This window comes from Mobula birostris, chromosome 1 (assembly GCF_030028105.1).
Source record: "Mobula birostris isolate sMobBir1 chromosome 1, sMobBir1.hap1, whole genome shotgun sequence".
In the NCBI taxonomy this organism is placed as follows: domain Eukaryota; kingdom Metazoa; phylum Chordata; class Chondrichthyes; order Myliobatiformes; family Myliobatidae; genus Mobula; species Mobula birostris.
Window position 1 is genome coordinate 4,625,140 of NC_092370.1, and position 17,153 is coordinate 4,642,292.

The 17,153-nt window shown below is 42.5% G+C and overlaps 1 protein-coding gene across 2 annotated transcripts in view; it reads right to left on the minus strand.

The window, feature by feature from the left end:
• Positions 1 to 17,153, minus strand: part of ints8 (integrator complex subunit 8) — a 117,297-nt gene that overhangs the window by 69,638 nt on the left and 30,506 nt on the right. For both annotated transcript variants that reach the window (XM_072251759.1, XM_072251765.1), the window contains exons 7-11: positions 15,758 to 15,940; positions 12,068 to 12,175; positions 10,746 to 10,901; positions 4,892 to 4,992; positions 2,963 to 3,104 (exon numbers count right to left, since the gene is read on the minus strand). In XM_072251759.1, coding sequence (XP_072107860.1) covers positions 2,963 to 3,104; positions 4,892 to 4,992; positions 10,746 to 10,901; positions 12,068 to 12,175; positions 15,758 to 15,940 — 690 coding nt within the window. The remainder of the gene's footprint in view (positions 1 to 2,962; positions 3,105 to 4,891; positions 4,993 to 10,745; positions 10,902 to 12,067; positions 12,176 to 15,757; positions 15,941 to 17,153) is intronic.

The following is a 17,153-nucleotide window of genomic DNA, read 5'->3' on the forward strand; positions in this document are numbered from 1 at the left end:
TTCTATTAAACGTTGAAATCAAACCCACATCTACCACACTCTCACCACCCTCTGAATGACAAAGTTTTCCCACATAGTTCCCTTAAACATTTTACCTTTCACCCTTAACCCATGACTTCTCGTTGTCTAACTCAACCTTCGTGGAAAAAGCCTGGTTGTACTTATCCCATCTATATTCCTCATAATTTTGTACACCTCTACTAAATCTCCCCTCTTTCTCCTACACTCCAAGGAATAAAGTCCTAATCTTTCCCTATAACTCTGATCCTCAAGTCCTGGCAAAGTCCTTATTAATTTTCTCTGCACTCTTTCAAACTTACTGACATCTTTCTTGTAGGTAGAGCAGGCTGACTTGGAAAGGTTAGGTACAGGCTGGAGTGTGGCAGTGGGGCCTAGTCTCAGAGCATACAGATGTGACAGGACAGGGATTGGGTCTTGGTGCGAGGAACGGCCTGATCGACCGTTTGGACGATTTAAATGGCAGGCCAGATAGATTTTAAAGGCTAGGTGTCAGGACCAGAGGCAAGGGTCGGGCTTGTTCTACTTGCTGCTCCGTGACGTTTATTTGGCCCCGCACTGAACTGAGGTTGAGGCTGTGGCCTGCCTGCTCTGAGCTCCATGTTTATGGACTCGCGTTTGTTCTGAATGCTATTGCTTACTTTTGTTGTTTGCACTATTTGTTTTTCCTCTCTCTGCACATTGGGTATTCAATGGTCTTTTTCTACGGATTCTTTTGGGTTTCTTTGTTTCGTGGCTGCCTGTAAGGAGACGAATCTCAAGGTTCTATAATGTATACAAACATGATAATAAATGTACTTTGAACTTCTGACTTTGAAAAATGATAGACATTATACATTTTTCTTTGCCCCTGTGTAAGTTGTGGCAGACAAGGGTTAAGTTAATGTCCGGGCAAAGACAGCCTTCAGTCAGCCCATGGCAAGAAAAATCTTTTAAGGAAGGTTTTTGAAGAGCATGGCTTCACTTTGCACAGCAGGGGATTGGAGCCATTTGACATATGAGGACAAGACAAGAATATAACAGAAAGATTCAAAGAACACACACCAACTAAGGGACAATCACTTTACTAACTTCAAATTGTCATTGGTTGATAGCTTGTAGTTCCTACTGACTTAATACCTGTATTCTGAATGGCGACTGATCTTGCAGGTAAGGAATTCAAACATACACCATTTACCAAATCGTCAATTCTGTATAAAAATGTCATTTCTCTGTTCAAACTTCAGGACAGAGTGGGTGATGGGCCAGACTGTTCTCATTGCGCACAAGTAAATGAAATATGGTTGAGGAATGAGTGAGAGTTTTCAGCATCCAGTTAATTGGCAACAATTGATGAAGGTAGAGCAGAGGATGTAGCGTATATGGATTTCATTAAAGCATTTGATAAAGTTCCCCGTGCAAGGCTCATTCAGAAAGTAAGGAGGCATGGGATCCAAGGAGACCTTGCTTTGTGGATTCAGAATTGGCTTGCCCACAGAAGGCAAAGGGTGGTTATATATGGTTCATATTCTACATGGAGGTCAGTAATCAATGGTGTTCCACAGGGATCAGTTCTGGGACCTCTCCTCTTTGTGATTTTTTAAAATGACCTGGATGAAGAAGTATAAGGGTGGGTTAGCAAGTCTGCGGATGACACAAAAGTTGGGGGTGTTGTGGATAGTCTGGAGGGTTGTCTGAGGGTACAGCGGGACATCAATAGGATGCAAGGTTGAGAAGTGGCAGATGGACTTCAACCCAGATAAGTGTGAAGTGGTTCATTTTGGTAGGTCCAATTTGAAGACAGAATGTAAATGGTAAGACTCCTGGAAGCATGGAAGACCTGAGAGATCTTGGAGTCGTGTCAATAAGACACTCAAAGCTGCTGTGCAGGTTACAGGAAGGATGTGGACAAGAAAGAATGCAGAGGAGATTTACAAGAATGTTGCCTGGTTTGGAGGGTGTACCTTATGAGAATAGTTGAGTGTACTCGGCCTTTTCTCCTTGGAGTGACGGAGGATGAGAGGTGACCTGATAGAGGTGTATAAGATGACGAAGGGCATTGACTGTGTGGGTAGCCAGAGGCTTTTTCCCAGGGCTGGAATGGCTAACATGAGGTGGCATAGTTTTAAGGTACTTGGAAATAGATACCGAGGGGACGTCAGGAGTAAGTTTTTCACACAGAGAGTGGTGGGTGTGTGGAAAGCACTGCTGGCGGCGGTGGTGGAACTGTACACAATAGACAGACAGAAAAATAGAGGGCTATGCTCTAGGGAAATTCTAGGCAGTTTCCAGAGTACATGGTCAGCACAATATTGTGGGCCGAAGGGACTTTAATGCGCTATAAATTTCTATGTTCTATGTATGTTAACACCTTTGCCGACTGTAATTACAAGAACAACAACTTTCTGCCAACGTTTGTGCATAACTCTGCCATGTATGGTTCCAAGCCTGGCTGCAAAAGGAGGTGGCTTGAGTATGCAGCTAGCAACCCTGCTTCATAAAAACATTTTCACATTGAAACCTATCAAATATTGAAAGGCCTTGATAGAGTGGATGTGGAGAGAATGTTTCCTAATAGTGAGTCTAGGACCAGAGGGCACAGCCTCAGAATTGAGGGACGTCCATTTAGAATGGAGATGAGGAGGAATTTCTTTAGCCAGAGAATGGTGAATCTGTGGAATTCAATCACAAACAGCTGTGGAGACCAAGTTATTGTGCATATTTAAGGCAGAGGTCGATAGAGCAGCAGGAGAATAGATCAACCATGATGGAACAGTGGCGCAGACTTAGCTTAATTCTGCTCCTATGTCTTACGGTCTTATGTCAGAGAAGGGGGTGGGGAGGAAGACAAAATGGCCGAGTGTTGCACTAAATGTCCTCCTCTGATTACTCCTCATTTAAAAAGTCTAATTTTGACAGATGATCTTATACTTCAGGAGCAGTAAGTATTCATGTATGACTGTACCTCCAGCAGGAAGTCGATTCTTTCTTTGGTCGGCTTCAGCATTAGTTGATGGAACCGTACTCCAATCATCTGCTGCTCCAGGACATCTCGAATGGTATTGCATATACAGATTTTACAGCAAACCTCTTCTAAGTTTCTATCCCTGTAACAGATGGGATATCAATGACCAGCTCCCTCCTCTGATTACAAACACAAAATACTCTGCAGATGCTGGGGTCAAAGCAACACGCTGGAGGGACTCAGCGGGTCGGGCAGCATCCATGGAAACGAACAATCAACGTTTCGGGCCGAGACCCTTCGTCAGAGACCCCCTTCTGATTGTATGATTGAATACACAAAGAATGATTGGCCAGAATAAGGATGAGGAGCATTTACTGGTCCTGGGCCTGTACTTGATGGAGTTTAGAAGCATGACAGTGGGATCTCATTGAAATCTATCAAATATTCCAAGGAGTAGGTACAACAGACTTGCAGAGGATGCTTCCTTTGGTGCGAGAGATCTTCAATGGACCCAGTGCCATAATCTGAATTCAATGCCATGTTTATTTATTTAATTTATTTAGAGATACAGCATGGTAACACTATCGAATACTGAAAGGCCGAGAAGGAGTGGATGTGGAGAGTATGTTTCCTATAGTGGGGGAAACCAGGACCAGATGGCACAGCCTCAGAATAGAGGAATGTCCATTTAGAATAGAAATGATGAGGAGTTTCTTTAGCCAGAGGGTGGTGGATCTGTAGAATTCACTGCCACAGGCAGCTGGGGAGGTCAAGTCATTGGGTGTATTTAAAGCAGACATTGATAGGTTTTTGATTAGTGAGCGCATGAAGGGATACAGGCAAGAGATTGGGGCCAAAAAGGAAATGGATCTGCCATAATGAAATGGTGGAGTAGACTCGATGGGCCAAATGGTCTAATTCTGCTCCTTTATCTATGGTAACAGGTGCCTCCAGCCTAACGAGCCTGCGCCACCCAATTACACTCACTTAACCAATTAATCTACTAATCCATTTGTCTTTGGAATGTGGCAGGAAATCAGGGCACCCAGAGGAAACCCATGCAGTCACGGAGAGAACGTGCAAACTCCTTAAAGACAGTGGTGGATTTGGACCCGGGTTACTGACACGGTAATAGTGCTATCATTATGCCCCAGTATTTGAATAGTTGGTAACAAAATGAATGCAAAGAAAACGTTATTCCCTAGTACAATGCTCTTACATTTATAAGCTAAATAAAATAATTACAGAAGGTGATTTGCCGCCTCACAACCCCCACTGCTATAAAACCTAACACCAATAGCCTTTCCAAATGGAGTTGGACAAAACAAAAACAGGCCCTTCTGCCTGTCGTGTCTACATAAGCCAGCACATATTATGATACCAAAAGACACAGGAGCAGAATTAGGCCATTTGCCAATTGAGTCTGCTCTGCCATTTCATCATGGCTGATTTATTATCCCTCTCAACCTCCACTTTAAATATACTCAATGACTTGGTCTCCACAACTGTCTGCGGCAATGAATTCTATAGATTCACCACCTCTGGCCAAAATAGTTCCTCCTCTTCTCTGTTCTTAAGGGACGTCCCTCCATTCTGAGTTGTGCCCTTTGGTCCTAGACTCTCCCACTATAGGAACCATTCTCTCCACATCCACTATGTCAATATTCAGTAGGTTCTTTTAAACTCCAGTGAGTATGAGCCCAGAGGCATCAAACGATGCTCATTCATTAACCCTTTCATTCCTGTAGCTATTCTTATGAACCTCCTCTGGATCCTCTCCAACGCCAACATATCCATTTTAGATAAGGGACCCAAAACTACTCACAATACTCCAGGTGCGGTCTGACCAATGGCTTACAAAACATCAGCATTACATCCTTTCTTTTATGTTCTATTTATTTTGCACAAAGATGAATTTAAGGTTCTTACCCATTTTGAGCCATCTGAGAAAGCTCTCTCAGGACAGACTGTCTGAAGTGGGGTAACAAACTCAAGGTAACGTTGTCATTGAGGAAAATCTCAATTAATCCCTGCAAAGTTTGGAGAAGAATGATTCAGTGTGCTTCATAGATGTCATTTATATGATACACAAAAGGAAATTAAATTTTCCCTGAAAAGGATCTAAAAAGTCCATCTCAGGCAAAGTCTCTCCCAGCAATGAGCACCCTTCAATTAATAAATAAAATCAAAAGGACTGATGTTTCAATTTTCATTCTGATTTGTAGTATGGGGTTGTCTGAAAGGAGGATGCTGTCTAAGCTGCATGCCATATTGGTCAATGTCTCCCATCCACTACATAATGTACTGGGTGGGCACAGGAGTACATTCAGCCAGAGACTCATTCCACCGAGATGCAACACAGAGCGTCATAGGAAGTCATTCCTGCCTGTGGCCATCAAACTTTACAACTCCTCCCTTCGAGGGTCAGACACCCTGAGCTGATAGGCTGGTCCTGGAGTTACTTCATAATTTACTGGCATAATTTACATATCACTATTTAACTATTTATTACGATTTTTCTATTACTATTTCTATTACTGTTTATTATTTCCATGACTATTACTATTTCTATTACTATTTATTATTTATGGTGCAACTGTAATGAAAACCAATTTCCCCCGGATCAATAAAGTATGACTATGATTATGTATGCATACTGCAAAACAAAACATTTAAAGTGTCGCACAGTTTTCAGTCTGTGTAAAGATTTCCTGCTCAGAGCAATGATTGGTCTGCCCAGCTGCAAAGTAAATTAAAGGGAACATTGGTTATTACTCAAGTCAAGTCACTTTTTATTGTCATTTCGACCATAACTGCTGGTACAGTACACAGCAAAAATGAGACAACGGTTTTCAGGGCCGTGGTGCTACACGAACAATACAAAAACTACACTGAACTACATAAACAACACAAAACTACACTAGACTGCAGACCTACCCAGGACTGCATGAAGTGCACAACTCCTCAACCATCAGGCTCCTGAACCAACATGGATAACTTGACTCACCAACACTGAACTGATTCCACAGCCTATGGACTTGCTAATTCAATAACTCTACAGCTCATGTTCTCAGTATGTATGTATGTATTTATTTATTTATTTGTTTGAAGTTGCACAATTTGTCTTCTTTTACACATTGGTTGTCAGTCTTTGCTGATGTATAGTTTTTCATAAATTCTACTGTATTTCCTTATTTTCTATTACTTTACTTGTATGGCCTGTCAATGGTTGAAATAGCACAGTCTATCTGAATGAGCACCACTCATCAATCCTGTACCTTTGGGAGGAAGCAGGATGATTTGGGGCTAGCAGAATGTTTGAGAGGTAATTGCTCTAACTACTACCCAGACTACAGAGAACCAAACACAGTCATTCTCTGTCCCGAGATGAGCTAACATGGACAAGCATTTGTTGCTGCACAGAAACAGGCCCTACGGCCAAACAGTTATCTGCCTCATACCATCGACATACACCTGTTCCATAGCCCTCTTTACCCCTCCCATCCCTGTATCTATCCAAATTGCTTCTAAATTTTAAATTCAAACCCACATCCACCACTAGTGTGGCAGCTCTCTCCACACTCTCACCAGCCTCTGAGTGAAGAAGTTCCTCCTCATGTTCCTCTTAAAGTTCAAGGTTCCCTGTCAAAGTCCTAAATAATCTCCTCTTGCATCTTGCAATAATGTGAGCTCCTATTAGGCCTTAGGACTTATCTATCTCAATGTTCTTCAGAAGCCCCAACACCACCACCTCTTAATAACAACATGCCTCAGGATACCAGCCCTCTCCTCCCTGACCTTACTCTCCTCCATGTCCTTTCCTGAGGTAAACACCAATGTACCTCACAAACACCTTCTGGCCCTAGGCAACTTTCTCTGGCTGACAGGAATCGGACATTTTCAGCAGGATGAAGTGGTTTATCTCTGGAGGAATTGGAGTATTGGAATGTAAAAGGAATTGTTTTAACTTGTATATGGTAATATTTTTATTTGTGTGTGATATGTTTTGTGGAGCGGAGGAATATTGTTTCATTTGGTTGTATATCTGTACAGTCAGATGGCAATAAACTTGAAGCTGAACATATTAAGATAAAGCAAAGCTTTTCTCTGCTAATCTGCTTTTCAAACATTGGGGATTGAAAGTGTGAAATGGTGAACATCAATATCTCCCTTGAAGTGGCCAGGGCAATGATGATTGGTATCTCCCTAGTGTGAGGGGTTTAGATGGGGTGGAGTTTGTTAGGTGTATTCAGGAAGGTTTCTTGACACAATATGTAGATAAGCCTATAAGAGGAGAGGCTGTACTTGATCTGGAATTGGGAAATGAACCTGGTCATATGTCAGGTCTCTCAGTGGGAGAGCATTTTGGAGATAGTGATCACAATTCTATCTCCTTTACCATAGCATTGGAGAGGGATGGGAACAGACAAGTTAGGGAAACGTTTAATTGGAGTAAGGGGAAATACAAGGCTATCAGGCAGGAACTTGGAAGTATAAATTGGAAACAGATGTTCTCAGGGAAATGTACGGAAGAAATGTGGCAAATGTTTGGGGGATACTTGCGAGGGATTCTGAGTAGGTACGTTCCAATGAGACATGGAAAGGATGGTGAGGTACAAGATGTGGTGTACAAAGGCTGTTGTAAATCTAGTCAAGAAGAAAAGAAGAGCTTACGAAAGGTTCAAAAAACTAGCTAATGATATGAATCTAGAAGATTATAAGGCCAGCAGGAAGGAGCTTAGGAATGAAATTAGGAGAGCCAGAAGGGGCCATGAGAAGGCCTTGGTGGACAGGATTAAGGAAAACCCCAAGGCATTCCACAAGTATGTGAAGAGCAAGAGGATAAGACGGGAGAGAATAGGCCCAATCAAGTGTGACAATGGAAAAGTGTGTATGGAACCAGAGAAAATAGTGGAGGTACTTAATGAATACTTTGCTTCAATATTCACTACGGAAAAGGATCTTGGTGATTGTAGGGATGACTTGCAGTGGACTGAAAAGCTTGAGAATGTAGATATTAAGAAAGGGGATGTGCTGCAGCTCTTGGAAAGCATCGTTGGATAAGTCACCAGGACCGGATGGGATGTACCCCAGGCTACTGTGGAAAACGAGGAAGGAGATTGCTGAGCCTCTGACAATGATTTTTACATCATCAATGAGGACGGGAGAGGTTCCGGAGGATTGGAGGGTTGCGGATGTTGTTCCTTTATTCAAGAAAGGGAGTAGGGATAGCCCAGGAAATTATAGGCCAGTGAGTCTTACTTCAGTGGTTGGTAAGTTGATGGAGAAGATCCTGACAGGCAGGATTTATGAACATTTGGAGAGGCATAATATGATTAGGAATAGGCAGCATGGCTTTGTCAAAGGCAGATCGTGCCTTATGAGCCTGATTGAATTTTTTGAGGATGTGACTAAACACATTGATGAAGGTAGAGCCATAGATGTAGTGTATATGGATTTTAGCAAGGCATTTGATAAGGTACCCCATGCAAGGCTTATTGAGAAAGTAAGGAGGCATGGGATCCAAGGGGACTTAGTTAAGCTAAAATGCATTGATCCCGATGTGTCCAATTAACTGGAATCCACTGTACTAACTTCACAACATAATTTGAGCATGCAAACACGAGGAAATCTGCAGATGCTGGAATTTCAAGCAACACACATAAAAAATGCTGGTGAACGCAGCAGGCCAGGCAGCATCTATAGGAAGAGGTACAGTCGACGTTTCGAGCCAAGACCCTTCGTCAGGACTAACTGAAAGAAAATATAGTAAGAGATTTGAAAGTGGGAGGGGGAGGGGAAGATCCAAAATGATAGAAGACAGGAGGGGGAGGGATGGAGCCAAGAGCTGGAAATTTGATTGGCAAAAGGGATATGAGAGGATCATGGGACAGGAGGCCTAGGGAGAAAGAAGGGGGGAGGGGGGCAGCCCAGCGGATGGACAAGGAGAATAGTGAGAGGGACAGAGGGAGAAAAAGGAGAGAGAGAGAAAAAATTAATGATAATAAATAAATAACGGATGGGGTACAAAGGGGAGGTGGGGCATTAACGGAAGTTAGAGAAGTCAATGATCATGCCAGCAGGTTGGAGGTTACCCAGATGGAATATAAGGTGTTGTTCCTCCAACCTGAGTGTGGCTTCATCTTGATAGTAGAGGAGGCCGTGGATAGACATATCAGAATGGGAACGGGATGTGGAATTAACACATATAATTCTCCGTAACTTCCGCCACCACCAACGGGATCCCACCACTAAGCACATCTTTCCCTCCCCCACCGCTTCTGCTTTCCGCAGGGATCGCTCCCTACGCGACTCCCTTGTCCATTTGTCCCCCCCCATCGATCTCCCTTCTGCCACTTATCCTTGTAAGTGGAACAAGTGCTACACATGCCCTTACACTTCCTCCCTCACCACCTTTCAGGGCCCCAGACAGTCCTTCCAGGTGAGGCAACACTTCACCTGTGAGTTGTCTGGTGTGATATACTGCATCCAGTGCTCCCAATGTGGCCTTTTATATATTGGCGAGACCCGACGCAGACTGGGAGATTCAGGGCCCCAGACAGTCCTTCCAGGTGAGGCAACACTTCACCTGTGTGTTATCTGGTGTGATATACTGCGTCCGGTGCAGGCTAGACCGTTTCGCTGAAACCCACGCTTTGTCCGCCAGAGAAAGCAGGATCTCCCAGTGGCCACACATTTTAATTCCACGTCCCATTCCCATTCTGATATGTCTATCCACGGCCTCCTCTACTGTCAAGATGAAGCCACCCTCAGGTTGGAGGAACAACACCTTATATTCAGTCTGGGTAGCCTCCAACCTGATGGCATGAACATTGACTTCTCTAACTTCCGTTAATGTCCCACCTCCCCTTCGTACCCCATCCATTATTTATTTTTCCTCTCTCTCCCCTTTTTCTCCCTCTGTCCCTCTGACTATACCCCTTGCCCATCCTCTGGGCTTCCCCCCTCCCCCTTTCTTTCTTCCTGGGCCTCCTGTCCCATGATCCTCTCATATCCCTTTTGCCAACCACCTGTCCAGCTCTTGGCTCCATCCCTCCCCCTCCTGTCTTCTCCTATCATTTCAGATCTCCCCTCCCCCTCTCAAATCTCTTACTAGCTCTTCCTTCAGTTAGTCCTGATGAAGGGTCTCGGCCTGAAACGTTGACTGTACCTCTTCCTAGAGATGCTGCCTGCCTGCTGCATTCACCAGCATTTTCTATATAATTTGAGCATATTTGTTTAAAGATTTGGTATGCAATTATAAAAGGAAAATCATACTTAGGTTATATAAAATTATACTAAGTGATACACAGAGGAACAGCATGTCAGGCAGCATCTACGGAAGGAAATGAATAGTCAACATTCTGGGGTGAGACTCCTCCTGAGTCAGAAACAGTGGATGTCCTTTCTCTCCTTAGCTGTTGCCTGACCTACTGAGCTCCTCATGGTTTTTGTGCGTTGCTCGAAGTTTTCAGTCTCTCAAGAATCTCTTCTCTCAATAAACGCAAGAGATTCTGTAGATGCTGGAAATCTAGAGGAACACACACAAAATGCTGGAGGAACTCAGCAGGTCAGGTAGCACCTAGAGAGGAGACTAAACAGTAGATGATTTGGGCTGATACCCTTAACTGGGACTGGTAAGGACTTCTTCCCCCTTCCTTTCCAGTCCTGATGAAGAAGATTGTTCACTCTTTTCCATAGGTGTTGCTTAACCTGCTGAATTCCTCCAGCATTTTGTATGTATATCACATAAAATTGTATTATTTTACAGCATCAGTTGTACCTGATAGTTACTGGATTTGATGCAATGATGAACCCGGCCATACGTTGTCAGCTGCAGCTCATTTACATCCGACGGGACTGTTAGCACCGCACAAGCTTGGCAGTAACCATCCAATCTTTTCTGGTCAATCCGACAGTGAACAGGCTCAGCTCCGATCTGACACAAACAGAATGATAACACACATTTAAGAAAAATTTATTTAGTGATGCAGTGCAGGATAGGCCCTTCCCAGTCGTATGAGTAATGCTGCCCCAGCATTCCCCGACATACCTGATTAACCCTAACCTAACCACCAAACATTATCCTACTAACTGGTACATATTTGGACGAGGGGAGGAAACCAAAGCACCCAAGGAAAATACACGCATTCCTCGGGGAGGATGTACAGACACCTTACAAGTAACATTGGAACTGAACTCTGAACTGTGGAACACAGTAACAACGTCGTGCTAACCACTACGCTAAGGATCCAATTGCAATTATCACTTTAGTTAATTCAACTCCAAAGCTTCCTTCTGCTCATTTAAAATCTTCCTGTGAGATAACTTGCTGCCTCATTCTTTTCTACCAACTAGGGGCATAGTTCAGATTCATTTCCGTGGAGTATGAGAAGAGAGTTCTTGTAGATACAGATAAATGAACGTCACCTCAACACTGAACCGATTCCAACAACTTGTGTTCTCAGTATTATTTATTATTTGCACTGTTTTTGTATTCGTACAGCTTATTTTCTTTTGCATATTGGTAATTTGTCCATCTTCGTGTGTAGTTTTCATTAATTCTATTGTGTTTCTTGTATTTACTGTGAATATTCACAAGAAAATGAATCTCAGGATAGTATAAGGTGACAATTATGTACTTTGATAGTAAATTTTACTTATTTATTTTGGAGATACAGTGTGGAATAAACCTTTCTGGCCCTTTGAGCTGCACCCACCTGCAACCCCTGATTTAACCTTAGCCTAATCATAAGACAATTTGCAATGAACAATTAACTTACTAACCAGTACACCTTTGGACTATGGGAGGAAACCAGAGCACCTGGAAACCTACACATTCCATGGGGAGAATGTACAGACTCCTTACTCTGACGCCCCGAGCTGTAATTGTGTTGCACTAACCGCTACGCTACATGACACCCAATACATTTATTTTGAACTTTGTACACCAACAGAGTGCAAGCGTAATACTGGAATAGAAGCATTTTGTTCTTCTAATGCAGAGAGGAAGTTTGTCCACAATCTGCCAACCTCTCCTTGTCGTCACTCATACACAGAAACAGTTTACTGGCAATACGAACTGAGCTTTGTTTTACAAAGTACCTTTGAGAGCAGTTCACTTGTTTTGAAGAAATGTTCCTTGGCTTTTTCATAGACAGGTGGATTTGAAGAGCCTTGACTGAAGAATACTGTGCCCAGATCATAGCAAACCTGCGATTAAACAAGTTGGTAGAAAATGTAAGCACCTTGCAATATATTCTGCGCTTTTAATTTACTGACATTAGCATGAATATCCCAGAATTACAAAAAAAAAGGAATTTTGCATTTTATTAAATAGAATTCAGTCTACACATGCCGCATTTTCCAAAACGCTACTGCGGCTAAATCTATTATCAATCAACAGATCACCACATCTCCAAAATAAATACTCTTTCTCTGCTCAGAAGACTTGTAAAGTTCAAGTCCTAAATGGTAAAGTAATAATTTGAGCAGAAGATTCATAATGACCACAGAAGTAACTGTGACAAGAGAAATAACACACATAAAATTGCTGGAGGCATTCAGCAGGTCAGGCAGCATCTATGGAGAGGAATGAAGTGTTGGTTTTTCCATACGACCAGAAGATATAGGAGCAGAATTAGGCCATTTGGCCCATCGAGTCTGCTCCACCGTTTCATCGTGGCTGATCCAATTCCCTCTCAGCACCAATCTCCTGTCTTCTATCATATCCCTTTATGCCCTGACCAATCAAGAATATATCAATGTCTGCCTTATATATACACTCAATGACTTGGCCTCCACAGCTGCCTCTGAATATCCTCTCCATATCCACTCTATTGAGGCCTTTCAACACTCGACATTTGTGTGCGTTGTTCTGGATTTCCAGCATCTCTGTTTATGAGAAAAGAAGTTTCCTTTATGGACTGTCTGTTTGAAAATATATTGGATTGCAAAATGCAACTTGACAGTTGCAGCCGTTTATTTGTACTTACTTAATTAGAAAACTAAATCCCCTGTGATAAAATGACAATTCTCTATTTAAGCATACATCAAAAAAGTTATGTTTGGAAAACTTTCCACCAAATGTACTAAGTTCAGCCATTTGCACAGGAACTTTAAATGGAAAAATAAATGAATTTAGTTTAAGAAAAATTCAGTTAAATTTCAATCAGGTGCTTATGGAGGATGTGACAGTGTGAGTGCGTGTGAGTGCGTGTGTGTGTGTGTGTATTTGTGTGTATATGTGACTGTAAAGCTGAAGGTGTTCAACTCACTTGGTATGGGGGCGGGGGGGGGGGCGCTACTGCACAGGACCAAAAGAAGCTGCAGAGGTTTGTAGATCTAGTCAGCTCCATCTTGGGTACTAGCCTACAAAGTACCCAGGACATCTTCAAGGAGCGGTGTCTCAGAAAGGACCTTCAGCACCCAGGGCATGCCCTTTCCTCACTGTTACCATCAGGAAGGAGGTACAGAAGCCTGAAGGCACACACTCAGCGATTCAGGAACAGCTTCTTCCACTTTGCCATCTGATTCCTCAATGAACTTTGAACCTTTGGACCCTACTTCACTTTTTTTAATATATAGTATTTCTGTATTTTTGCATGATTTTTAATCTATTCAATATACATATACTGTATAAAGTATACTGAATAAGATCTTTTTTTTCTTCTGTATTATGTATTGCTTTGAACGGCTGCTGCTAAGTTAACACATTTCACGTCACATGCCAGTGATAATAAATCTGATTCTGATTCTCATACAGTGCAGATGATGGGAAGTCAGGATCACAAGTGCAGTGGTTACTTTAAAACAAACCAAAATCTGCGGGAGGGGTGGGGTGGGGGGTACTGACATTGTATGATGTGTTCCAAAAAGACGAAGTTCTAAGTCAAAGAAAGTACGTTTGCTCCTTTAGTAAGAAAACAGCAAAGATGAACTGTCTTGTAACGATAAAAAACTAATGGAAGTAAAACTAACGATATAATGAAATAATCAGTCAAAGCATATTCAAACATACTTAAACGTTAGTGATCTTAGCATATTTAAATGTTAGGTTAAACGAGACTAAATGTTCTTAAAAGAAAGAAATCATTCCCTGGCCTACTCGCTGCTCCAGTCAGACTAAAACTAAAGGCAAAACATGAATATGTAACTATACTCTTCACATCTACCAGGCCCCAACCAATGTGACAAATTACCCATAACAAACACACAACACAAAATACAAAACACAGCTCCTACAGTTAAGTATGATTTGTTTATTGCTGGCATGACTGGCATTGATTATTCATTCCTAATTGCTGTTCACCGGGAGTAAACAATACTAGTAAGCTTGTAGACACATACGAGCCAGACCAGGTAATGATTCCCCCTTTGCAATGTATTATAGAACCAGGTAAGTCCACCCGAAGGCTGTACATTTCAGTAGGAAGATCAAGCAGACAAAAACTGTTTGAAAGTTAATGTTGAAATGAGGAGGTAGAATATGGGAATCTGTGCTTATCAATAGATAAATCACGGAAAGCAAAGAAACTTAATAGACCATAAAATGCAAAATACAGCGATAATTTCTAGACAGGCAGAATTAGAAAAAAGAAGGGACACTCACAACACGGTGGAGGAACTCAGCAGATTGAGCAGCATCCGTGGAAGTGAACAGTCAATATCTCGGCCCGAAACGCTGACTGTTCATTTCCACAGATACTGCCCGACCTGCTGAGTTCCTGCAGTGTGTTGTGCGTGTTGCTTTGATCCCAGCATCTGCAGAGTATTTTGTGTTTAGTGAAAAAAAGGATTTATTAAAGTTAAATAAGACCATTAGATATAGGAGCAGAATTAGGCCATTTGGCCCATTAAGCCTACTCCGACATTTCATCATAGCTGATCCTCTCAACCCCAATGGCCTTTTACCCGTATCCCTTCATGCCCTGACCAAACAATAATCTATCAACCTCTGCCCTAAATATACATAAGATTTGGCCTCCTCAGCTGCCTGTGGCAAAGAATTCCACAGATTCACCATTCTCTGGCTGGAATCAGGGAACAATCAAACTTGCAAGTTTAAATCTTCTCTGACTGAAGTTCAGCAAGACCTTCTTTCACTGCTCCTCCTCTACGATCTCTGCTGCCCTCCGACTCTTCAACCATGGACTCACCCAGACTCACTACTACAGCCACAGGTCCTTCCTGGGACATTGTCTTTGCCACCATCTTGTTCCACATGACTTCCAACTCTGTTCCTCTCGCGCCCTTTACCTTTCCCACTCACCTGACTTCACCCACCACCTTCTAGCTGCCCTCCTTCTGCTCCCCCCACTATTTTATTCTAGTGTCTTCCTCTTGCCTTTCCAGTCCTGTAGAAGGGTTTCGGCCTGAAAGGTCAACTCTTTATTCCTTTCTAAAGATGCTGCCTGACCTGCTCAGTTCCTCCAGCATCTTGTGCGTGTTGCTTTGGATTTCAAGCATGTGCAGAATCTCTCGTGTCTATAAACTGTTCTGTTTTCATTGTTATGGAAAGATATTAATACAAATGAGAAAAAAGCAGCAGCAAAGTTTTATTAAAATGAAACACACACACACACATTCAGTTGAAACACATCTGTTTTGTTAATCAGGTTAATTTACACTCTCGGTGATTACACTATGGATGACCATAGCTAACTCTGAATATTTAATCCTAAACTAATTAGATAAGCACTTTATACCAACTTTATTTTGTTACAAACCTCATTCATAAAATAAAATATTTGAACATCACTAGTGAATGTGCGTGGCATTTTTGCTGAGTACAACCTGGCAATGCATTTCATCCGTACTGATTCGTAGACCAGCTGTTGAACTTTCTGTGTCTCCATTTATTAGGCAGGATTCTCCAATGATCTGGTCCAGCGTACTCATTGTATGTACAGACAGATCTGTCGTCAACTGTAGTGCTCTCTCTAAGACCAGAATGGAGTCCCCGGCCTGCTCCTTCAGCTATTGGTATAAAAAACATAAGACATTGTTATCCACCATTTGCATCTATCATCAAGGACCCCCACCACCCAGTCCCTTCTCCATGCTGCCATCAGGAAGGAGGTACAGGAGCTTTAGGTCCCACACCACCAGGTTCAGGAACAGTGATTACCCACAACCATTAGGCTCTTGAACCAGAGGGGATAACTTCACTCACCCCAACCTTGATTCCACAACCTATGGACTCAATTCAAAAAATCTACAACTCATGTTAGAAACATAGAAAATAGGTGCAGGAGTAGGTCATTCGGCCCTTCGAGCCTGCACTGCCATTCAGTATGATCATGGCTGATCATCCAACTCAGAACTACCCCCCCATACCCCCTGAACCTTTAGCCACATGGGCCATACCTAACTCCCTCTTAAATATAGCCAATGAACTGGCCTCAACTGTTTCCTGTGGCAGAGAATTCCACAGATTCACCACTCTCTGTGTGAAGAAGTTTTTCCTCACCTTGGTCCTAAAAGGCTTCCCCTTTATCCTCAAACTGTGACCCCTCGTTCTGGACTTCCCCAACATTGGGAACAATCTTCCTGCATCTAGCCTGTCCAACCTCTTTAGGATTTTATACGTTTCAATCAGATCCCCCCTCCATCTTCTAAATTCCAGAGAGTACAAGCCTAGTCGATTCAGTCTTTCATCATATGAAAGTCCTGCCATCCCAGGAATTATTTACATTATTATTATTTATACAGTTTGTCTTCTTTTGCATATAGAATGCTTGCCAGTCTTTACTTGTGTGTAGTTTTTCATAGATCCTACTGAATTTCTTTGTTCTACTATGAATGCCCGCAAGAAAATGAAACTCAGGGCATTATAGTGGGTGCCACGGTAACGTAAGTGGTTAGCGTGACCTTATTACAGCTCGGAGCGTTACAGTTCTGGGATCCTCTGTAAGAAAGTTTGTACATCCTTCCCATGTGTGCATGGGTTTCCTCCCACAGTCCAAAGACATACCAGTTAGTAGGACAAGTGGTCACTGTAAATTGTCCCATGATTAGGCTAGGGGTTAAATCTGTGGGTTAGGCTGGAAGGGCCGGTTCTGTGCTGTGTCTCTAAATAAATATGGTAACAAACACTGTACATACTCTGATAGTAAATTTACTACGAACCTGGTTTTCACTGTGTGGCCATAGTGCAAGCTGCTGATTCTATAAACTATTACAAGCTGAT